General features: G+C 40.6%; 1 protein-coding gene across 2 annotated transcripts in view; it reads right to left on the bottom strand.

Moving 5' to 3' along the window:
- Window positions 1-25,722, bottom strand: part of xylt2 (xylosyltransferase II) — a 275,890-nt gene that overhangs the window by 127,525 nt on the left and 122,643 nt on the right. The window contains exons 4-5 of one of the 2 annotated variants that reach the window (XM_059949008.1): window positions 5,608-5,810; window positions 1,116-1,172 (exon numbers count right to left, since the gene is read on the bottom strand). In XM_059949008.1, coding sequence (XP_059804991.1) covers window positions 1,116-1,172; window positions 5,608-5,810 — 260 coding nt within the window. The remainder of the gene's footprint in view (window positions 1-1,115; window positions 1,173-5,607; window positions 5,811-25,722) is intronic. The other variant, XM_059949009.1, reaches the window with a different exon arrangement.

Raw genomic sequence — 25,722 nt, 5'->3', positions numbered from 1 at the left:
AGAGGAGCAAACTGAAGGCTTTGCCATGGCCCTCACAGTCCCCTGACCTAAACTTCATCGAAAATCTGTGGATGGACTTCAGAAGAGCAGTGCATGCAAGACAGCCCAATAATCTCTCAGAACTAGAAGCCTTTTGCAAGGAAAAATGGGCAAAAATCCCCTAAACAAGAATTGAAAGACTCTTAGCTGGCTACAGAAAGCATTTACACGCTGTGATACTTGCCAAAGGGGGTGTTACTTGTTACGTACCCGTGACACGTGACAGTGGTGTTGAAGCTATACTGGACTTGAGGTAATGGTCTTGTGATGGTGGAGTGACATCATTTTCCCACCAGTAGAGGTCATGTGACAGGTTTTTTTACACAGGGTATAAAAGGAGGACCCCTCCCTGTGAGGAGGGGCAGTTCGAGGCTGGATTTGCCATGTTGACTTCACGCCACTGCGTGATTTAATGTTATGATGCAGTTTAGTTGAAAAATGGGAGTTTTATTTAATGCCTAAAGTTTAAAAGGTCATCGCCAGCAATTTCTTTATAATACTGCTAGTTGAGAATCAGTGGAGAGTGAAGATCGGAGTTCGGGAGCTAAAAGATCGAGGAAAGTCGATTTCAATGGTGAAACAGGTTCGACCTTGTTTGATCCTTATTCTGAAGGAATTTGTTGACGTGTGCTCGTGTTAATCCCTGTGAAATAGCAAAAAGGTTGAATACAGTGTTGTAAAGGAAAGGTCAGTGCCTTTAAGCCATTTCATTTTTCATCTTCGTAAATTCTTCGTGGGAAAAGTAGTTCGACCGGGAATCACAGCAACACGACGTGAAAGAGAATTTAAATCATCTTAAAAAAGTCTCTCCCTTAAATGGACTGTAAGCATTTTGAACTTTTGCAATACTACTTTGAAGAACTGTTTTTGCAACATCGCTTTAAGAACTGTTTAAGCTTCATTGCTTTAACAACTGTTTAAGCTGCCGCACAGCAGCTGATTTCCGGTTACGTTAGTGATTTATTTACTTTGGGGGTTTGTTTTTCAGTGTTTAATAAATATTTTATTTGTTATAAAAACCCCTGCCTCACTCATATATTTATTGTTGCTGAATCCGTAACATACTAAGTACTGACCATTCAGGATGCCCAAACTTTTGCTTCAGGCCCTTTTCCTTTTTTGTTATTTTGAAACTGTAAAAGATGGAAATAAAAAAAGTAATCTTGCTTAAAATATTAAAGAAATGTGTTATCTTTAACTTTATGCTGTTTGGAAATCAGTTCATCTTTTACTTGCTTAGCTATTCACAGTAATAGAAATTTTGACCAGGGGTACCCAAACTTTTGCATGCCACTATAGCTAAGGAGTTGGTGCAGGAGGGAGGGCTTCAGATTTATGAATCACTGGGCTCTCTTCCAGAGTAGGTGAGAAATATACAAACAAGATAGTTTGCATCTGAACAGCAAGGGAGGTTTGCTAGTACTGCAAATTGGAGCCTCAAAGGGAAGGACAGCAAGAGGCAGGTTTATAAACGTGATGGGACTGATGAGTTTAAAAAATGTTTATTTCAATGCTACATGGAATTATGATATTGTTGCCATCAGAAAAACTTAGTTGTGTTAGGGGTAGGATTGGCAGCTCAACATTGTTGCTTTAGGTGTGATGTAGAGGGGGGTAAAGGAGACAGAGAGGTTGTACTACTGATAAGGGAGAATGTTGCAGCAGTACTCAAAGAGGAAATGTTGGAGGGTTCATCCATTTTGGGAATAGTAACCACAACCTATTACATCTTAAGATAGTTATGAATAAGGATAAAATTAGATCTTCCAGGAAGGTGCTAAATTGGGGAGGACAAGTTATAAACAGGATAAGGCAGAGCTTTGATTGGAATCACCTGCTTTCACTAAATCCATGTCTGACGTGTGGGAGTTTAAACAAAGACCAACTGGTCAGCGTTCAGGATCAGCATGTCATGGTAAGGGGTAAGGACAAGGATGATAAGGTAAGAGAACCTTGGATGATCCAAGAGGCCCTACATTTATTTTAAATAAATGAAATTGAATCTAGAGCAGAGGAAGATGACTGTGAGGTCAAGAGTCCACCTTCTCGGATTAGAAACCATTCAATAGTTTTATAATAAACAAACTTGTTGTTTTGAGGCACAGGTACTACGAGGAGAAGAAGCTGTTTCTAAGACGTTGAGTTCAGGCTCCTGTACAGACAGACAGACATACTTTATTAATCCTGAGGGAAATTGGGTTTCGTTACAGCCGTACCAAGAATAGTGAAGAAATATAGCAATATAAAGCCATAAATAATTAAATAATAAGTTAATCATGCCAAGTGGAAATAAGTCCAGGACCAGCCTATTAGCTCAGGGTGTCTGACACTCCTAAGGGAGGCATTGTAAAGTTTGATGGCCACAGGTAGGAATGATTTCCTATGACGCTCAGTGTTACATCTCGGTGGAATGAGTACCTCCTCTCTGATGGTAGCAATGAGAAGAAATCATTTCCTGGGTGATGGGGGTCCTTAATGATGGATAAGTCATTGCTTTATAAAGATGTCTTTGGTGCCCATGATAGGTTTGCAACCTTCTGCAGCTTTTGCTCAATTTATATCAGTAAGTTCCTCTGATTACTGTTGCTTCATATGCCAGCATCTGCAGTGTCTTGTGTTCCCATCCCCTGTCTACCTAGCCTCAGAGGTTAGGTTTTCCACTACCATCATTCTGCACCACCTCAATCTCATAGTCTGTTTCAGGAACTCACCACTCTCTCGTGACGTATGCCAAATCTATCTCTGACATCCCCCTTAAACCTCCTCCGCTCACACTATACAAATGTCCTCTGGTACTGGCCATTACTGCCTCGGAAATAGATGTTGCTGTCTACTCTATCTATACCTCTCATAATCTTATACACTTCTACCCTGTCATTCCAAAGAGAAACGCCCTAGCTCACTGAGCATTTCCTCATAAGATATATTCTCTATTCCAGCATCCTGATAAATCCCCTTTGCACCTCCTCTGAAGGTTCCACATCCTTCCTATAATTTGAACTGAACACAATACTCCAAGTATGGTCCAACCAGAGTTTTACAAAGCTGCAATATTATTTTATGGCTCTTGAACTTATGCTCTGACTAAGGAAAATCTATACACCATATATCTTTTTAACCACCCTTATAATACATGGAAACTTTGATGGATCTGTGAACATGGACCCCAAGATCCCTCTGTTCCTCCATGCTGCTAAGAAGCCTACCATTAACATTGTACTCTGCTTTCAAGTTCAATCTTTTCACTCCACACTTTTCCAGATTGAACATCATTGGCCACTTTCTCTGCCCAGCTTCACAACCTGTATATATTCCACTGTAACCTATGGCAAGCTTCTATACTATCCACAACACCTCCAACCTCCATTATCATCTGCAAAATTACTAACCCGCCCCTCCACTTCCAAAGAGCAGGGGTCCCAGAACAGATCCTTATGGGACACCATTGTTTTCTGTGGGCAAGCTAATTCTGAATCCATGCAACCATGTTTCTATGGATCCTATTACTCCTGACTTTCTATACAACTCTGCCGTGGGGAAACTTGTCAGATAAATTGTCAGATACTTTCAAATATCGGGCCTCCAACTTCAGACTTCACCCAGGATGCTGATCACAGACTTGACCTTTGGGTCTCAACTTCTGATACACACAGAACTCTGACCTCACTGACCCAGGCCTTCATGGTTCCTTTATGTCTCTACATTTGGTCTTCAACCTTCAGGCTTTGACCTTCGATTCTACCCTCCAGACTTTGCTGAGTTTGATCTTTGGGCTCCTATTTCTGTACTGACACAGACCTCTGAAACTGGTGACCTGGGGTTGTCACCAGCCCTCCTGATTCAACTTGTACCCAGGATTCATCCCCCTTACACACTTCCAATCCAGGACCAATCTGTGACCTGGGGAAATCACTGTTCTCCTCAGCACCTGCAACACTGCTTGCTCAATCACTGGTGTTCGACCTTGGAATGATTTAATCTGGACTCAAACTCCTGCCCTAACTTTTTATTTACTACTCTTGACCTCTAACTCTCTCTCATTCTTCTCCCTAAACCTTAACCTGACCCATGCCTCCCCTCTGTCTTAAAAACATTTCGTATGAACCTAAAAATAAACAAAGTCTAGGCCATGATATCGATGAACATTGCAGCTCAATGTCATCTCAACTGGAATGGTTTTTCAAACAAAAGCTGTATCCAACTACGCCATTACTGATGTAACTACATTTGCCTGTGTTTTAGCTTTCGTCAGTTGAGTGATGGGTTCTGAGATGAAAATCATGCAGCTATGAAGGGAAATAAATGGGGTAGCTTGTCACTGCAGCTGTCTTGGTTAGAAAGGCCTCTCCCTACAAACATCAAAAAGCACTTGGACCAATTTCAGGAGCGATGATCCTTCTCCTTCAGAGCAAATTTAGAACAGGTTAGTAAGTGGCAGATGGAGTTCAACCCACAGAAGTGTGAGGTGGTTCATTTTGGAAGGACAAACTCCAAGGCAGAGTACAAAGTAAATGGCAGGATACTTGGTAGTGTGGAGGAGCAGAGGAGTCTGGGGGTACATGTCCACGGATCCCTGAAAGTTGCCTCACAGGTAGATGGGGTAGTTAAGAAAGCTTATGGGATGTTAGCATTCATAAGTCGAGGGAAAGAGTTTAAGAGTCACGAGATATTGATGCAGCTCTATAAAACTCTGGTTAGGCCACACTTGGAGTACTGTGTCCAGTTCTGGTCGCCTCACTATAGGAAGGATGTGGAAGCATTGGAAAGGGTATGGAGGAGATTTACCAGGATGCTGCCTGGTTTAGAGAGTATGCATTATGATCAGAGATTAAAGGAGCTAAGGCTTTACTCTTTGGAGAGGAGGAGGATGAGAGATGTGATAGAAGTATACAAGATATTAAGAGGAATAGATAGAGTGGACACCCAGTGCCTCTTTCCCAGGGCACCACTGCTCAATACAAAAGGACATGGCTTTAACGTAAGGGGAGGGAAGTTCAAGGGGGATATTAGAGGAAGGTTTTTTACTCAGAGAGTGGCTGGTGCTTGGAATGCACTGCCTGAGTCAGTGGTGGAGGCAGATACACTAGTGAAATTTAAGAGACTACTAGACAGGTGTATGGAGGAATTTAAGGTGGGGGGGGGTTATATGGGAGGCAGGGTTTAAGGGTCGGCACAACATTGTGGGCCAAAGGGCCTGTACTGTGCTGTATTATTCTACGTTCTATGTAACTATTACTCAGCACAAGCAGGGTGGACAAAATATTCAGCTGGATTGACCTGTGCACTCCATACCAACAGTGTGAAATTCACTGATGGCAGGACTATGAGATCCCCATGTCAAAGAACATTCTAATGTTTACTAACTTACTTCACACTTACTTACATGTTAACAAAAATAGCTATGTGGCAAGACTGATTGAAAGCCATCACGTGTTGAACCATACCTTAAAGTTCAAGGGCAATGAGGGACTAGCAAAAATGAGATCTTCACAAAATAGAGCTGCTTTCATCTCAGCAGCTCCAAAGAGAATCTCGTTTTCTGCTTTCCTCTTATTCAAAGATACTGACCTGGTAGGGTAGTCAGTAGCACTCAAGTTAATGAAATAATCCCACTGCCAGTCAGACATTTCTAGCAGATCCTTCATGCAACGTAGGTACATCTTCAGGAGGCTTGCCCCTCCCCATATTGTGACCATTCGCCAGGGACTTATCCGGATGTTTGGGTATCGCTGTGCCAGCTGTAGGACCTCTCTGTGCAGGTAATTAGAACGCTGCAAGAACAGAAAGGCAAAAGTTGTATTATAATTGTTTGAAACAACTTCTCAATTCCCCTTTTTTTTAAACCACAACTTTCTCCATCATACTATAGGAAGGTATACTATAGGAAGGTAGAGATAAAGCTATGGAGAATGCAGAACAGCTTCAGAAAGATGCTGCAGTGACTGAAGAACCTGAAATCAGAAATGATTGCATAGGCTGGGACTGTTTTATAGAGTCATAGAAAACTACAGCACAGAACAGGCCCTTTGGTGCCAAACTAGTTAGTGCTGAACCATTCAAACTGCCAAGTCCCATCAACCTGCACCTGGACAATAGTCTTCCAGTGTCCCATCAATGTACCTATCCAAACTTCTCTTAAACAATGGAATTGAGCTCCCATGCACCACTTGTGCTTGCAGCTTGTTGGAAGTTAGTTAACACCATTTAACAAACAGAAAATCACTACAACTTGTTAAAAGAACAAGTCTCTTGCATGTGAGTTTCACTTTAGGGGATTGTGAACAGGATCATGAGCAAGAGTGAGAGGCATTTAAAAGGGAAAGTTGATTAGCCAATCAGTTAACTGTACAGCAGCTGCCAATAAAAAGATAGTCTCAAGCAGATCAGTCATTGTGTGAGTGGGCCATTAGAAGAGTGGGGTCTTTAGCTCAAGAGGTTTTGGTGAGAAGAGGCAAAGGCTAAGGCAAAGTTCTGGTAAGATTTTTCAGTTATTGCACAGGTGCAGCAGTGGGATTGGAACCCAGGGCAGTGGTGATTTGGTGAGGCCTAATTTGGAGTATTGTGTGCAATTTCTCTTATGTGACGTGAAAAATTAATGAGACCTCCAGTGACCTTGATGACAATACTTGCAAGAAATGCAGCCAGCTTTAAGTCTTTACAGAACACATTAGGGAGCTGGAGCTGGATGACGTATGAATCATTCAGGAGGCTGAGGGGATGATAGATAGGAGCTACAGGGAGACAGTCACACCTAAGTTGCAGGAGACAGGTAGCAGGGTGACTGTCAGGAGAGGGTAAGGGAATAGGCAGGCAATTTAGAGTATCCCTGTGGCCATTCCACTTAATAACAAGTATACTGTTTTGGACACTTGTGGAGATGACCAATCAGGGAAAACCTGCAGCAGCCAGTTCTCTGGCACTGTGTGCTCAAAAGGGGGGAGATGAGGAGAGTGGTTATGATAGGGGTTCAATAACACTGGACAAAGATTTTACATCCTGAATACTTTTGAGTATATCTTATGGATTTTGGGCTGCTAATCATGAAAATTTCCATGAAATTTCCCTATCAAACATCATTTTTAAAAAAACTCCTTTCTTTGTTACTTATAGGGTCAAAGAGAAGTAGGGGACTGAAATAGGCCCTTCAGCCCATGCAGTCCATGGTGCCGAAAACATTTAAGCTGCCTATTCCCATCAGTAGCACCAATAGGAGTACTGAGACCATAGTCTTCCATACACCCACCATCCAAGTACCTATCCTAACTTTTCATTAAATGTTGAAATTGAGCTCGTATGAATTACTTGCGCTGGCAGCTCATTCCACACTCTAGCGAACCTCTGAGTGAAGAAGTTTCCCCTCATGTTCCCCTTAAACCTTTCACATTAACCCATGACCCCTAGTTGTAGTCCCACCCAATCTCAGTGGAAAAAGCCAACCTATATTCCTCATAATTCTGTATACCTCTATCAAATCTCCTTTCAAACTTCTACATTTTAAAGAATACAGTCCTAAGCTATGCAATTGCAATCTTTCCCTGCAGCTCAAGTCCTCCAAATTTGGCAACATCCTTGTAAATTTTCTCTGTACTCTTTCGACCTTATTTACATGTTTCCTGGAGGTAGGTGACCAAAACTGCACACAATACTCCAAATTAAGTCTCACCAATATCTTATAAAACTTCAATATAACATCCCACCTTCTGTACTCAGTACAATGATCTATGAAGGCGAACGTTCCAAATGGTTTCTTTATGACCCTATCTAACTGTGACACCACTTTCAAAGAATTTATGGACCTGTATTCACAGATCTCTTTGTTCTACCACCCTCCTCAGTACTCGACTATTCACTGTGTAAGACCTACCCAAGTTGGTCCTACCAAAGTGCAAAACCTTGCACTTATCTGCATTAAATTCCATCTGCCATTTTTCAGCCCATTTTTCCAGCTAATACAGATACCGCTGCAAGCATTGATAGCCTTCCTCACTATCCACTACACCCCCAATCTTGTGCCATCTGCAAATTTGTCGATCTAGTTAATCCCATTTTCATCTAGATCTTTAATAGAGATGACCTGGATTTTTATTAACGACCTGGATGTGGGGCAGAAGAGTGGGTTGGCAAGTTTGCAGATGACACAAAGGTTGGTCGTGTTGTAGATAGTGTAGAGGATTGTCGAAGATTGCAGAGAGACATTGATAGGATGCAGAAGTGGGCTGAGCAGTGGCAGATGGAGTTCAACCCGGAGAAGTGTGAGGTGGTACACTTTGGAACTCCAAGGCAGAGTACAAAGTAAATGGCAGGATACTTGGTAGTGGGGAGGAGCAGAAGGATCTGGGGGTACATGTCCACAGATCCCTGAAAGTTGCCTCACAGGTAGATAGGGTAGTTAAGGAAGCTTATGGGGTGTTAGCTTTCATAAGACGAGGGATAGAGTTTAAGAGACGCGATGTAATGATGCAACTGTATAAAACTCTAGTTAGGCCACACTTGGAGTACTGAGTCCAATTCTGGTTGCCTCACTATAGGAAGGATGTGGAAGCATTGGAAAGGGTACAGAGGAGATTTACCAGGATGCTGCCTGGTTTAGAGAGTATGGATTATGATCAGAGATTAAGGGAGCTAGGGCTTTACTCTTTGGAGAGAAGGAGATGAGAGGAGACATGATAGGGGTCTACAAGATACTAAGAGGAATAGAGAGAGTGGACAGCCAGCACCTCTTCCCCAGGGCACCACTGCTCAGTACAAGAGGACATGGCTTTAAGGTAAGGGGAGGGAAGTTCAAGGGGGATATTGGAGGAAGGTTTTTTACTCAGAGTGGTTGGTGAGTGGAATGCACTGCCTGAGTCAGTGGTGGAGGCAGATTCACTAGTGAAGCTTAAGAGACTACTAGACAGGTATATGGAGGAATTTAAGGTGGGGGGGGGGGGGGTTATATGGGAGGCAGTGTTGAGGGTCGGCACAACATTGTGGGCCGAAGGGTCTGTAATGTGCTGTACTATTCTATGTTCTATGACAAACAACAACAGACCTAGCACTGATCCCCTGTGGCACTCCACTAGTCACAGGCCTCCAGTCAGGAAGGCAACCATCTACTACCACCCTCTGGCTTCTCCCACAAAGCAAATGTCTAATCCAGTTTACTACCTTATCCTGAATGCTGAGTGACTGAACCTTCCTGACCAGCTTCCCATGTGGAATGTCGTCAAATGCCGTAATAAAGTCCATGTACACAATATGCACTGCCTTCCCTTCATCAACTTTCCTGGTAATTTACTCGAAAAACTTTGTAAGATTGGTTGGACATGACCTATTATGCAGAAAGACATGCTGACTATCCTTAATCAGTCCAACTCTACCCAAATACTTGTATATCTGGTCTCACAATTGATAATTTCCTGGTTTATGTTTAGAGCCTTTGTTAAACAGCAGAATAACATTGGCTATCCTCCAAACTTCTGGTACCTCTCCTGTCACTAGGGATGTTTTAAATATTTCTTCTAAAGCCCTGGCAATTTCTGCACTTGCCTCCCGTCAAGTCTGAGGGTATACCTTGTCAGGTCCTGGAGATTTATTTACCCTGATTTGCCTCAGGACAGCAGACACCTCCTCCTCAACAATCTGTCCAGGGTCCATGAAGTTGATGATGATTTGCCATAATTCTATAGACTGTAACCGTCTCCTGAGTAAATACAGATGTTAAGAATTCATTTAAGATGTTCCCATCTGTCACATGGATTACCATTCTGATCTTCCAAAGGACAAATTTTGTCCCTCGCAATTCTTTTGCTCTTAACATATCTGTAGAATCCCTTAGAATTCTCCTTCATCTTGTCTGCTAGGGCAACTTCATGCCTTCTTTAAGCGTTCCTGAATCACGACCGGAATATAGGTGATAAGTCAACTCTAAGTCACTTATAAGTGGCGAATACACCCAATTTCGTTTCTAAAATGGTTTATCTAACAAATTTAATATTAAACACACAGCACATATTTTCCTCGCATGAATATAGTGATAAGTCAATTATAAGTCACTTATAAGTCAATAGCATCATAACATTTTAAGTAACGTTTGGATATTAAACACACAGCACATATTTTCCTCGCATGAATATAGTGATAAGTCAATTATAAGTCACTTATAAGTCAATAGCATCATAACATCTTAAGTAACGTTTGGATATTAAACACACAGCGCATATTTTCCTTGTATGAACAAATCAAATCATTGCAACACACCAGTGAGAGGACAAAGTAAGGGCCGGAAGTCCCTGTGCCGGGGTCACAGCGGTCGCAGTCTGGAGAGAGTCACCAACTGAGCGGGAGTGCAACAGGGCGCGCGCCCACCCACACTGTAGGTAGGTAGGATCTATCGGCCAACATAAGTTTGGCTTGAGGGATGACTTTCAGTAGATTACAGCAAGGCAGCGACTCTGCTACTTATGAAACCCTGAGCCTGGATTAGGTCATCTGCAAATATTTTAAAACCAGGTTCCCCACGAATATTCGGTGTGCTAAACAGGTTTAGAGGCAGAGCTCATCTGTCCATGCTCCAGGCCAGAACAACAGTACTTCTTGCCGGATGCATAAGGCCGCCGGTTACCTGAGGCCAACCAGTGATCCCTGGCACGAGGGTATCACTGTGTTTAGGCGACTGAAGACCTCGTGCGTGTTCAATTTCAACAGTGGGAGTGACAGGGAATGAAGAAAGGTGCAGCTGACTCAAATCGTTTCATATCGACAAATCATTTCGACCGCTGCCATAAACACCTACTTACCTGTATCTGCTATGCACCTCCTTTTTTCTCTTAATCAGGGCCTTGATATCTCTTGAAGGCTACGGTTCCCTACACTTGTTAGCCTTACTTTTTTTCTGACAGGTACGTACAAGCTTTGTACTCTCAAAATTTCATGTCTGAAGGTCTTCCACTTTCCAAGTACACTTTGCCAGAAAACAGCCTGTCCCAACCCACATTGCCAGATCATTTCTGAAACCATCAAAGTTGGCCTCTCTCCAATTTAGATTCTCAACCTGTGGACCAGACCCATCTTTTTGCATACAGTCGGCCCTCCTTATCCGCGGGGGATTGGTTCCAAGACACCCCGCGTATACCAAAAAACGCAGATGCTCAAGTCCCTTATTTAAGCTGGGTCAGTTCGGTGGTCTTTAGGACCCAGCGGAACCCCGGACTTTATTTAACATGTCTCAGTGCAGTGGACATTAGGACCTGGTGGTGCAGCTCTGAATCCGCAGTGTATCTGTTCATGAAAATAATCACGATTGAAAATAAGGTGGAAGTAATAAAGCAATCGGAAAGAGGTGAAACGCCATGGGTCATTGAAAAAGCGTTAGGCTATAGTCGGTCAACGATCGTAACAATATTAATGGAGCATGAGAAAGTTCCTGTCCCGATGAAAGCTACAATTAGTATTAAGCAATGCAGTGGTTTAATTATTGAAATACGTGTTTCTTAAGTGTTTTATATGCATAGAAAAGTAAAATATGTACTATATACCAAGAAAAACATTTGACTAACTGACACTAAATAATACCGGATGTACCTGTTCCAACCTCAAATCCGACTTAAAGACGGACTCAGGAACGGATGGGGACTGCCTATACTTTTAAGTCATTTCTAGATTACTTATAATACCTAATACAATGTAAATGCTATGTAAATAGTTGCTATACTGTATTGTTTAGGGAATAATGACAAGAAAAATAGTCTGTACGTGCTCAAACAACAAGTGCTGGAGAGAAAACTTCTGGGTTTTCCTGATCCGCAGTTGGTTGAGTCCACGCATGAGGAGGGCCAACTGTATTTACTTTGAAACTAAGCAATTGTGGTCACTGGTTGCAAAGTGTTCCCTACACAAACTTCTGCCACCTGCCATGTCGCATTTCCTAATAGCAGATCCAGTATCCCACGCCCTGATGTTGGGACTTCTACGTACTTATGAAGGAAATTTTCCTGAACACATCTGACAAACTCTATCCCACCATCTAGTCCTTTTACACTACAGTATGGAATTCCCAGTCAATATGTGGAAAGTTAAAATTACCTACTATAACAACCTTATGTTTCTTGCAACAGTCTGCGATACCTTTACTAATTTGTTCCTCTAAATCTCTCATAATGTTTGGTGGTTTGTAATATAGCCTCATTAACCTGGTCATACCTTTCTCATTTTTTTTTGTTCCAACCATTAACGCACCGCTAGCTGAGTTCTCCAGTCTGTCCTGTCAAAGCACTATTGTGACATTTTCCCTGACTAGCAGCACTACCCCTCCAACTTTAATCCCTCCCGCTCTGTCACATCGAAAACAACGGAACCCGGAAACACTGAGTTGCCAATCCTGCTCCTCCTGCAACTGTCTCATTAATAATTCCAGGTGTTGATCCATGCCCTGAGCTCATTCACCTTTCCAACAATACTTCTTACATTGAAATATGCAACAAAGGAGGTGCACAGTTTAGGACACTAGTCCCATCATGCTCAACCTTTCAATTCCTGACTTTGTCTGAGGTCTTATCAACATCTGTCTCCACAACTTCTCCCCTAACTGTTCTGGCACTCTGGTTCCCATGTCTGCAACTCTAGTTTAAACCCCATTGTGCAGCATTATCAAACTAGGATATTAGTCCCCCTCTATTTTAATTCATAACTCCAGTCAATAAAAATGTTGCCCAAAAGATAAGCTCAGAAGTTTTCGATCTTGACCAGGCATGCTTAGGTAGGGCAAATGCTGCATGGCAGGACAGGATTTAGAAAGACTATAAAAAGCATCACGCACACACCTTTCTATGTATCACCTTTACATGTACATCCATTTCTGATCATGTTGATGCACATGCTCTACTGTGCGTGCTCACTATAATATAGTAATTGTATTTTCGGGAGTATTTGTGACAGCAAACTGTCTCACCAATGTTGCAACAGCTGCAATACTTACTGTTATATTTTGGCAAATACACGTTTAAATTTCAAAGACAGAGCACAACTCCTCGTATTAAGAAAGCCTATGAGCTCTACCTTGGATGTAAAATTAGCAACCAAACAAAGCCTGGGCTCCTCACATTTGTTTTGTCAATCTTAAGCTTGGCTCAGAGATGCTAGAAAGTCAATGCTGTTTGCTGTCCTGATTCTATGCTGAAAGCAGGAACATGTGACAAACTACTACTCTGTCTGACCAGTACATTTGGTTTAAGATGGTGCAACTAAAGGCAAGCAATAGCTTACTAGTATAGGTGTCCCCCATTTTTCAAACATTCACTTTATGACACCTTGCTGTTGCAAAAGACCTACATTAGTTACCTGTTTTCACTGTTACTAAAAGGCAGCGCACGCCCCGAGCAGCCGAGCTCCTCCCCCGGAACTGCATTCTAGCCGGCATTGCTTAAACGTGCCTGTGAGCATCTGTGCTTTAAGTCAACTTATTTTGTGCATCCGTTAGCAAAATGAGTTCTAAGGTATCGGAAAAGCCTAAAAGAGCGTGTAAGCACGTAAGGGGTGTAAGGGGCAGCAAGAGAAGGGGGCAGCGAGAGAGAGGGGGGGAAGCCAGAGACACAGAGAGAGAGGGGCAGTGAAAGACAGACAGAGAAAAGGGGGGCGGGGAGAGGTAGCGAGAGGGAGGGAGAGGGAGGGAGGGGGACAGAGAGAGAGAGAAAGAGGGAGCATTGGGCAGTGACAGAGAGTAAGAGGGGCAGCATGAGAGAGAGGGGGAGTGTTGACGAGAGAGAGGGAGAGAGTTGGTGTGAGGGAGAGGCAGTGTGATGGACATGGACTATGCCTTTAAAGGGGAGAGAAATAAACTGACTATGTACTTTGTGTAAACTGACTACAGTACTGCTGCCTGCTTCTAGGTTGCTATGGAGAGAGAGGTGCAGTTATATGATGGACAGTTGATGTTTACATAAGCTGACAGCATATTTGGATTTATACAAGGACACTTCCACACATAGCCAGAGTCATAGCTGGAATCGACCATGGAAGGACACCAGTGACAGAAGAGTCACTGGATGGAACTTCCGAGTGCCCACAAGGGTGGGTTGAGGATCAATCAGGAGAATCGATCAGTAGCTATCATGGTATGTCGAAGGGCTGACTCTGCGGAGGCTACCGGTGTGTTTACCCTTGCCTGGGTGGTAGTTTTCCCTTGAAGACCGTACCCTTTGTGATAAGCTATGTTTGGTTAACTCAAGAGAGTGGATTCAGAGTCTGACAACGGAAGACCAACGACATCTGTTTATTCCTTCTTCTCCTATTGTGGATATCACCTTGGCTTACAGATAGCTCTCTCTTCCCCTCCCACCAACTCCATGCGTTGAACTGAACTTTCTTACATTACCATCGTAAGACTTTAAACCTTGTCACCCAAGCTTAAACAAGTTTGGGAATGATATTTACACACACACACACACATAACACTGCTAACTTGTGATCTGCATGTGATAGATGCTGTCTGGCCTGCTGAGTTCTGCCAGCATTTTGTGTTATTTATTTATTTCCAGCATCTGCAGAATCACTCGTGTTAACTTGTGATTTACCTGGTTTAAGTTACTATATTAAATAGTTACTAATACTGTAAATAGTGGTTTTTAGAATCAAAACCAGACTCCAGGTGTGGTCTATTGCTGCTGGTTTATTTAAACCGTTTGTGTACTTAACAGGGAAAGGGAGAGGGACAGCCAGAGAGAGAGAGTATGAGAGAGAGAAAGGGAGAGAGGGGGAGAGGGACAGCCAAAGAGGGAGAGTATGAGAGAGAGAGAGAGAAAGGGAGAGAGGGGGAGAGGGAGAGGGGAGGGGGGAGAGGGACAGCCAGAGAGAGAGAGGGAGAGAGGGTCAGATGGAGAGAGAGAGTGAGTTAGCAGTGAGAGAGGCAGCAAGCGGGAGAGACGGAGAGAGAGACAGAGAGGGAGAGAGAGAAAGTCAGGCAGTGACAGAGAGAGAGATGGAGAGAGAGAGAGTCAGGCAGCAACAGAGAGAGAGAGTAAGGCAACAACAGAAAGAGAGATGGAAAGAGAGAATGGAGAGAAAGAGTCAGGCAACAACAGAGAGAGAGATGGAGAGAGAGGCAGCAAAAGAGAGAGAGATGGAGAGAGAGAGAGTCAGGCAGTGACAGAGAGAGGTGGAGAGAGAGAGAGTCAGGTAACAACAGAAAGAGAGATGGAGAGAGAGAGTCAGGCAGCAAAAGAGAGAGAGATGGAGAGATTGAGTGAGAGAGAGGCAACAACAGAGAGAGAGAGTCAGGCAGTGACAGAGAGAGAGAGAGGCAACAACAGAGAGAGAGATGGAGAGAGAGAGTCAGGCAGCGACAGAGAGAGACATGGAGAGAGAGAGTTAGGCAGCAACAGAGAGAGGATGGAGAGATTGAGAAAGAGAGGCAACAACAGAGAGAGAAAGAGTCAGGCAGCGAAAGAGAGAGAGATGGGGAGACAGAGAGATGGAAGAAGAGACAGAGAGAGAGAGAGTCAGGAAGCGACGGAGAGAGAGAGTGAGAGAGTGTGAGAGTCGGGCAGAGACATAGAGAGAGTGGGGCAGCGACAGAGAAAGAGAGTTAGGGTCAGCAAGAGGGATGGAGGCAGGGAGGGGGGAGAGAGAGGGGAAAGAGGGGGAGAGAATGGGAGAGAAAGATAGAGGGGATGCCCAGAGAGTGGGGGGGGGGGGGTCAGAGAGAGGCGGTGGGGCAGAGAAGGGCAGTGAGTGGGGAGGGGGTGGAGAGGTTGGTAGAGACGGTAAGAGAGGGAGAGAGAGGAGTGGGGCAAATTCAGGCTGGTGGGAGGGACACCAGAGAGCCAGCGGGAGAGGTAATAAAGAGAGGCAGAGAGAGCGGCAGTGTATTTTTGAAGTGAAATGTCATATCTCTTTTTTCTTGATTGATTCTGCCTGATCTACCAAGAATTACCAATACATTCTGTTTTTACGTGAGCTCTACAGCATTAACAGTTTATTTTGTTTTGCCTAACTGCAATGGTAGAATTGTATCCAGAACTATAAAAACAAAACATTTATGTACTACACTCAGCTCCAAAGACCGGGTTAAGATATGGCTCTTCTGCCGAAGTTGCAGGAAATTTGTAAGCAAATTGGTAGAACTGTAAAATAGGCTTCCATTCCTCAAACCAATAGTCAAATTAGCTACAGGGTGGGCCCAAGGTTCGCCCTGGAAGATAACAATAAAGTAAGCCAAGTTGGCAACATGATCTTAATCATTTGTGGAGGGAGAACGGGGGGGCTTTTGCTTTACAATCAAGGAAGAATGATAGGTATGAAAAACTCCAACAATAATTGTAATAATAATAACATCTGAATCATATTACTTCTGGTCTGCAGCCACATCCTTTTGCCAAACAAGTAACCTAACTCACCATGTGGCATTGGCTATTTATTAGGTTTACTGTAAACTCTGGTTATCTAACTGGGACATTCCATTTATGGTGTCTGGTCTGGCATACAGTCAAAGTTGTATGGCAGAGAAAAAGACCCTTCACCATATCAAATCTATGCCAACCTTTCTGCCCTTCTTCACCTATCTTATTTGTCTACATTGGGATCTATACATTGCCTCTACAACTGGTCTGGGGATTATCTGTCTTCCCTTTTTTCCCTTTTAAAAACAGGAACTCCCATACTTTATGGCTTTCTTGGCTTAGGCCTTCTACCGTATAAGCAGGGCCAGTATATTTAGGTTTAATACCCAAAGTTAGCGACGTAGATATTCAGTAAGTAGAGACTAAGTCATCTAATGCCCAAAAACTTCTCAGATCAAAGCCTTGGATTTGTTCAGTCAAACATTTCAATTGAAATCCCAGAGATTTTGAAAGGAACTGAAATGAGCAGTTACTCCAACTGTAGCCTCTGCTTCTAACTTCCTCACACCGATACATCTGAGGACTGGAAGCAGCCGTGGCCACTTTTGAGGTTTAAGGCTTTCCAGGACTGAAGGTTCAGTCAGTTGAAGGCACAATCTTCAACCATGGTCGTGAAAATCACAGGAATACAACAGTGCACACCCAAGGAGCACTGAGGATTTTAAGAATGATGAAGAGTACAGAAAGAGGAGCAAAATGAAAGGTGTATTTCTTGAAATGTGGCAGAATTCTTCAGAGGTTTGACACATAGCTCATCTTTCTCCTGGCTTGCATGTTTAACACTGCAAGGTATCTTCAACTGGAAGGTTACAATGGTTCAGTAAGGCAGGTCTGTACAGTCTTTTCGAGAGTGCTCAGAAATGAGCAATAATGCTGAACTTACTCAGATCATGAAAAATCAATTGTAAAAATTAATGCATCTGAAAGCCAAAAGTCCTCAAAGTTCAAAGTAAATTTATTACTAAAGTACATGTCACCTTACACAACCCTGAGGTTTCTTTTCTTGCGGGCATATTAAATAAATCCGATAACCATAGCAGAATCAATGAAAGACCTCAACTAACAGGGCGGACCAGTTTGCAACAGACAAGAATCTGCATAAATACAAAGGGGAAAAAATATTTTATTATTTAAATAAGCAATAAATATCAAGAACGTGAGATGAAGAGTCCTTGAAAGTGAGTCCATAGGATGTGGAAACAGTTCAGTGAGGGGCAAGTGAAATTGTGTGAAGTTATCCACTGGTTCAAGAGACTGCTGATTGAAGGAGAGTTAGTAAACATTTCTGAACCTGCTGGTGAGAACCCTAAGTCAGATACCTCCTTCCTGATAGCAGCTGTGAGAAGAGAGCATGGCCTGACTGGTGGGAGAGGCATTGATAAAGGATGCTGTTTTCCTGAGAAAGTGTTCCATGTATACGTGCTCTGTGTAGGTGGGGAGGGCTTTACCTGTGGTGGACTATGCTGTACCCATTACTTTTTGTAGGATTTTCCATTTGAAGGCATTGGTGTTTCCATACCAGGCTGTGATGCATCCAGTCAATATACTCTCCACCACACATTCACAGAAGTTTGTCAAAGTTTTAGATGTCACACTGAATCTTCGTAAACTTCTAAGGAAGTAGAGGCACTGCTACGCTTTCTTCATAATTACACTGGTGTGCTGGGCTGAGGACAGATTTGCTGTTATTATAACACTGAAATATTTGCAGTTACTGACCCTCTCCACATTTCATCCCCTGATGTGGACCATCTCATGGACCTCTAGCTTCCTTTTCCTGAAATCAATAATCAGCTCCTTGGTCTTGCTGACACTTGAGTGAGAGGTTGTTGTGATTCTGCCTATGACTGTGTTGTCTGCAAACTTAAAATGGCACTGGAGCTATGCTTAGCCTCACAGTCATAAGTATAAAGCAAGTAGAGTAGGGGACTAAGCACACAGTCTCGTGGTGCATCTGTGCTGATAGAGATTGTGGAAGAGATGTTATTGCCAAACCAAACTTACTGGGATCTACAAGTGAGAAAATCAAGGATCTGACTGCACAAAGAAGAACTGATGCTTGAAGATTATTGATTAGTTTTGAGGAGATGAATGCCAAGCTGTAATCGAAAAAAAGCATCCTGATGCATGTACCTTTGCTGTCCAGATGTCCAGGGTTGCATGAAGAGCCAAATGGTATCTGCTGTGGACCTACTGTGCTGGTAATCAAATTGGAACATATCAGAGTCACGTCATATGCCAGTGATAATAAACCTGATTCTGATTTATTGATGCCTTGCTGCACGCTTGAATGCTGGTGGAGGGTGCTGATGCTTCTTTGCTGGTGGAGGAGGGGGACATCACCTTGCTGCTGCTTGTGCTTGGGAGAGGAGAGCTGGGAGGGGCTTTGGGGTTCTAACATTTAACTGTCATTCATTCTTTGGGGCATTCCTCTGTTTTCGTGGATGTTTGCAAATAAAAAGAATTTCATGATATATATTGTATACATTAAATGTACCTATTGACTCAATGTTGAGGAAGTGGTAACAGGCACTTAGAAAGATAATGGCTACAGAGATAGTGGTCCTATTGACTGAATTATCATAACTTGCTAAACCCTGGGAGAATACCAATAGGTTGGAAAACAACAAATGTGACCTCCTTGTTCGAAAAGGGAGAGCAGCAAAAGGCAGGGAATCACAGGCCAGTTAGTTTAACTGTTGTCAGGAAGATACTACAGTCAATAATTAAAGAGGAAATAGCTGGTCAGTAAGAAGATGAATATAAATTGATCAAGAGGATCCTGGAGAAATAACATATTTAGATTTCCAAACAGCAATTAAGACATGGTGGCACATAAGAGATTTGTGCACAATTTAAAAGTTCAGGGTATTGGGGTAAGATTAAAACTTGCTGTCTCATAGAAAATGCGAGTTGGAGTAAATGGTTTCATTATTGACTAGTACATGGTAACTAGCAGTTCAGTTTGTTGCTCTGTATGGCAAGGGGCAGACGTGAGTCTGTCCGTTCAGAAGGTGGAGCTGGATAAATCTTCATCTGGCATCTCATCCACAGCAGTTCCAACATGGCTGGCCCCAAGTTTGCATTGCCTGATAGAGTCCTTGAAGCACACAAGCCTCCACACGACGTCAACATGTTGATCCAGGTCGTGGAGCAGTGGTTCAATTATTGGCCAATAATTGTTCATTACTTAATGAACAGGAGAAAGGAATGGTAAGGTTTACAAATTTACAGATGATACAAAAAGTAGATGGAAGGCACAGTGAAAAGTTACTATGAATCTACTGTGTGAGGTCATGTACTTCAATAAGATAAATCAAAAGGCAGATTATCTGTAGAGAGACACTACAAGGACTGCAACATTAGAAGATAGCTCACCAACACCTTCTCAAGGGTAGTTACTAGTTCAGCCTGTAAACACAGTTACCTAACCTAACAAAGACAAGGTAACACTGGAACAGTCCAAACAAGACTCACCAGGCTAATTCTTCGCAATGTACTGTACACACAAAATGCTGGAGGAACTCAGCAAGTCAGGCAACATCTATTGGGGGATGGGAGGAGGGAATAAACAGTCGACATTTCAGGCAGAAATCCTTCATCAAGAGTACATGGTTTTTCAAGGTACATGGCTTTTCAAGAGTACATGGTTAAGACGGATTTAGTAATTAAACAGCAACAAGCTCTTATTGCGTCTCTGCAAGAAGATGCTCGGAAGTGAGATTTGACTATTGAAAAATTGCAACAGGATTTAATTTCGACCATAAAGCTGATGGAAGCCCTTAAAGCCAAGAGTGACGATTTTGAGAATCAGTCCAGTAGACAGAACTTACTTGTACTTGGTCTTCCAGATGGCATAGAAAAAGATGACCCTTCGAAATATTTTGCTCAACTTTTAAAAGGAGCGTTTTCGACGATTTTCCCGAATAACCCTCCTATATTGGATCGGGCACATAGAATTCGGCGTCGATCACCGAGTGCTACAGACAAACCTTCGGTGGTAATTGTCCGGTTCCATTATGTACATGACAAAGAACAACTTATAAGAGCAGCTCGTCGAGCAGGAATGAATAAATTCAAAGAATTTTGCTTCCGCCTGGTCGAAGACTTTAGTCCTGACCTTTTAAAAGGAAGGCTTCTTTTTAAACCGTTGATGGCTGAATGTTATGAGAAAAATCTGAAACCTGCGCTTCTATACCCTGCGAAGCTTCGAATATCTCCGTCGAATGCTCCACGACAGGTTTTCATTTCAACTTCAGAAGCGAGAAAATATCTGGAGGAGAACTTCCCTACTGCTACAGACACCAGTCTCTAATAAATGAACGATTCTGATCGTGTAAGATGGTTCTTGATCTCTTAAACCAGAATTATAATCTGGTTATTGGTGTAGGTTCATCCTATACTTTATACTTAAGTTAAAGTGTGTTTTCGTCATATTAATTGTTCTGCCTTATACACTTTAACCATTATACTACATACTTGTCCATTAACTTTGTTCCTTCGAAGGTATATTTTTAATTCTTTGAAGGTGAATTTTTCTTTGATTAAGATGGTGGTTTTTTGAAAAAGATTTTTGGTTTTGCTTAAGATAGCGTTATGGTTTTATTTTTTTAGCCTTTTTCCTACAATGCATCGCTTATCATAGCTTAAATATTTTTTTGTTTTGTCTGGGCTAGAGCCCGATTTATAATTTTTTTCAGTGATTATATTTTTATTCTTTTTACAACTAACTATACTTAGAAATATGGTTTTTATTACAGCGATTTTAATTTTTAAAGTTGGGGTGATTCTTTTATATATATCCTTTATATATGGAGTGTTCTTCAGCTGACATGGGGGTAGGATTAGTCTTACTTTTTCCCTTTTTAAGTCATATTTTGGCTTTATCTCTTTTTCTTTGGGGGTGGGGGGATGGTCTGTTTTCTAATTCTATTTTTTTTTGTACCAGTTTGTGTTAGTTTTTTTATTTGGGCTGTTTTTGAACTTCAAATATGTCTGTGTTGTCGTCACTTCCGGGTCTTCTCATTACTTTTGTTCCTCTTCCGGGTGCATGAGTTTATAAGTTGGTTAACCCTTTCTATACCAAAGGGTTGATTTTAGAATTATGGCTCAGACCATTAATTTTGTGTCTTGGAATACTAATGGTTTAAATCATCTAATTAAACGAAAGAAGATTTTCAAAGTATTCCAAAGACTTAATGCTCATATCATTTTTGTACAAGAAACTCATGTGAGGAAGGAGGACAAATTTCGTTTTTTTAGATTTTGGCGGGGTCAACAGTATCACGCAAATTCGAATGCTAAAGTAAAAGGAGTTTCAATTTTTATTGACTCCTCTATTTCATTTGTTCAACATGATATTTTTTTGGATCCGAATGGCAGATTTTTGTTAATTACGGGTTTACTTTGTAATAAAAAGGTTGCTATGGTTAATGTTTACGCTTCAAATGTGGATTGTCCTGACTTTTTTAAGTCTTTATTTATCTCTTTACCCAACCTAAACGAATATAAGTTAATAATGGGTGGTGACTTTAATTATTGTTTAAATCCTCTGATGGATAAATCTTTATCTATTCAGACTTTACCTAATAAGTCGGCCACCTGTATTAACTCTTCTTTGACTGACAACGGAGTTTTTGATATTTGGAGATTCCGGCATCCTAATGACAAAGAGTTTTCTTTTTTCTCACATGTTTATCACTCTTATTCGAGAATTGATTATTTTTTTGTAGACTCTTGTTTTATTCCATTGGTAATCGGTTGTAACTATGATATTATAGCTATCTCTGATCATGCTCCATTATTACTTTCTATGAAATTTACGGATACAGCTTCTAATGCTAGACAATGGCGATTTGACTCTACGTTGTTGCAAGACTCTGACTTTATAAAATTTATGGAGGAGCAGATCGACTTCTTCTTTTCAACTAATTCTACAGATGATATTTCCTGCGGAACACTTTGGGACACTTTTAAAGCTTATATACGTGGACAGATTATTTCTTATTCTGTTGGTTTGAGGAAACGTACTAAGATGGAAACTCTTTTATTGGTTGATAAAATTAAAGAGATTGATAAGAAATATTCGATTGCTCCTAGTAAGGAGCTTTACAAAGGGTTGAACTTCAAATGGAACATAGTTTATTACTTACATCCTCGATTGAAAATCAATTAATGAAAACTAAATCTGATTTTTATATACATAGTGATAAATCTGGTAAACTGTTAGCTAGTCAATTGAAGAATGCTTTGGTTAAACATCAAATCACTAAGATTGGTCAGCAGAATGGGAATCTGACAGTTAATCATGATGAGATAAATAAGGCATTTCAAGACTTCTATACCTCCCTGTATCAATCTGAATTTCTTCAAGATCATAATACCATGTCTGATTTTCTTGGGAAATTAAATTTTCCAAGATTATCATCTGATGATCTTTTGATATTGGATACTCCTATTACAGATGTAGAAATTAAGGGGGCTATTTCCTCAATGAATTCTGGGAAAGCACCGGGTCCAGATGGTTATACAGTTGAATTTTTTAAATTTTTTTCCGCTACTCTTTCCCCTTGGTTAGGTAAGGTTTTTGAGGAAGCCATTAGATTGGGGAATTTGCCACAATCTTTTTATAGAGCTTCCATTTCTTTAATATTGAAGAAAGATAAAGACCCTACTAACTGTGCTTCTTATAGACCTATATCTTTATTGAATGTAGACTCCAAGATTTTTTCCAAGTTACTGACATCTAGATTGGAGAAGGTATTACCCAAAATTATTTCAGATGATCAAACTGGTTTTATTAAAAATCGTTATTCTTTTTTTAACATTAGGAGATTGTTGAATATTGTTTATACTCCCTCACATGACACTTCAGAATGCGTGATTTCATTAGATGTGGAGAAAGCATTTGATAGAGTTGAATGGCCTTACTTATTTAATGTGTTGGAGGTTTAATTTTAGTCCGATATTTATATCATGGATTAAATTGATTTATCATACTCCAGTAGCCTCAGTGTTTACCAATAATCAAAGATCTCCCTTTTTTCGCCTATTTCGGGACACTAGACAAGGATGTCCTCTTAGTCCATTACTAATTAACCTTTGGCAATTGCCATCAGACAATCACAGGATATTTTGGGTATTAATCGTGGGACAGATATTCATAAGTTATCTTTGTATGCAGATGATTTATTACTATTCATTTCTAACCCGGAGAAATCCATTCCAGCAGGTTTATCATTATTGGCTCAATTTAGTGAGTTTTCTGGGTATAAGTTAAATCTTAATAAAAGTGAATTGTTTCCTTTGAATAAACGGGTCCCAATTTATGGAAATTTACCTTTTAAATTAGTTAATGATTCTTTTACTTATTTAGGGATCAAAATCACAAAAAACTATAAAGATTTATTTAGATTAAATTTTTACCCTTAATTGATCAGATTAAAGGTTTGTTTACTAAGTGGTCACCTTTGTCTTTATCCCTAATAGGTAGGATTAATGCTATTAAGATGGTTATTTTACCTAAGTTTTTATATATTTTTCAAGCGATACCAATTTTTATCCCGAAATCTTTTTTTACTAATGTTGACTCTATAATTTCTTCATATATATGGCAGAATAAAAATCCCAGGTTAGGTAAAACATATTTACAGAAGACAAAAAAGGAAGGCGGGTTAGCATTACCTAATTTCAGATTTTACTATTGGGCAGTTAATATTAGATATTTGTTATGTTGGTTGAAAGATGGGGGTGGATCTTTTGGCCCTTGTTGGGTGAGTTTAGAAACTAAATCAGTATCAGCTTATGCTCTGGGTTCTATTTTAGGGACTTCTCTCCCTTTTGCTCTTTCTAAATTGCCGAAACGAATTGACAACCCGATAATTAAACATACTTTGTGTATATGGTTTCAATTTCGGAAATTTTTTGGGTTGACTCAATTCGTTTTAAATAGTCCTATTGTATCTAATTGTTTTTTTCACCCTTCCATTATAGATCAAGCTTATTCGGCTTGGAAAACTAAGGGATTACTAAGATTTTCTGATTTATTTTTAGATAATTGTTTCATGTCTTTTGAGCAATTATCCAACAAATATAACTTGCCTAGATTTCATTTTTTTAGATATTTACAGATTAGACATTTTTTAAGTTCTGTACTCTCTACGTTTCCAAATTTTGTGCCTTCAGGTATTTTGGAGAATTTATTTGAATTAGACCCTTTTCAAAAAGGGCTTATTTCAAAACTTTATAATATAATTATGAAGATACGTTCAGAGCCTCTTTATAAGACTAAAAAGGATTGGGAAAGAGAGCTTAGTCTTAGTATTTCTAGTGAGAATTGGGATAGAATTCTTCAATTAGTTAATACATCATCGTTATGTGCCAAACATTCATTAATACAATTTAAGGTCGTACATAGGGCCCATATGTCTAAGGATAAATTAGCTCATTTTTACTCTCATATTAGTCCTATTTGTGATAGATGTCAATCTGAAATTGCGCCTTTAACTCATATGTTTTGGTCTTGTTCATTTTTGGAGAAATATTGGAAAGATATTTTTGATATTATTTCTGCAGTTTTGAATATTGATTTACAACCTCATCCTATTACCGCAATTTTTGGTTTACCAATGTTAGACTCACTGCATTTATCTTCTTCTGCCCGTCGAATGATTGCATTTCTAACTCTGATGGCTAGAAGATCTATATTGTTGAATTGGAAGGAAATTAATCCTCCCACTGTATTTAATTGGTTCTCTCAAACTATGTTATGTTTAAATTTAGAAAAAATTAGAAGTGGTACTTTTGAGACCTATTAAATTTGAAAAGTTATGGAGACCATTTATTCAACATTTTCATATGATGTAATATGACCCTGTGCCAAGTTCATTTGATTTCCCAGCTTTTAGCTTATGTATGTTGAGAGGACCGGAAGTGACGGCATTGATGAATACTTATTTTTGTGAGATATTATAAACAGCCCCCTTTTTTTTCTCTTTTTTTTTGTTTCTTTTTTCTTCTATATTAGCTATTAGTTATTAGATTAGTAGATTAGCTAGTTTTGCATTATATATATATTTTTTTTGGTTTTTTTTCTTTCTTTTTTCTGTTTTCTTTATATCATATATTATGAAATATTTAGATTTACCATGTTCATACATATATTTTATGGCTCATGTCTTGGTAAACTCATTTATATTGTAACTATTATGTATGTTTTTTTATATGTAATGGAATTTGTATGTTGGTAATTTCTTTATCAATATATCATTTGTATTCTGTCCATATTACTAATAATAATAAAAAGATTTAG

This window comes from Hypanus sabinus, chromosome 23 (genome assembly GCF_030144855.1).
Source record: "Hypanus sabinus isolate sHypSab1 chromosome 23, sHypSab1.hap1, whole genome shotgun sequence".
Lineage (NCBI taxonomy): Eukaryota > Metazoa > Chordata > Chondrichthyes > Myliobatiformes > Dasyatidae > Hypanus > Hypanus sabinus.
This window is presented reverse-complemented; position numbering and strand designations above follow the sequence as displayed.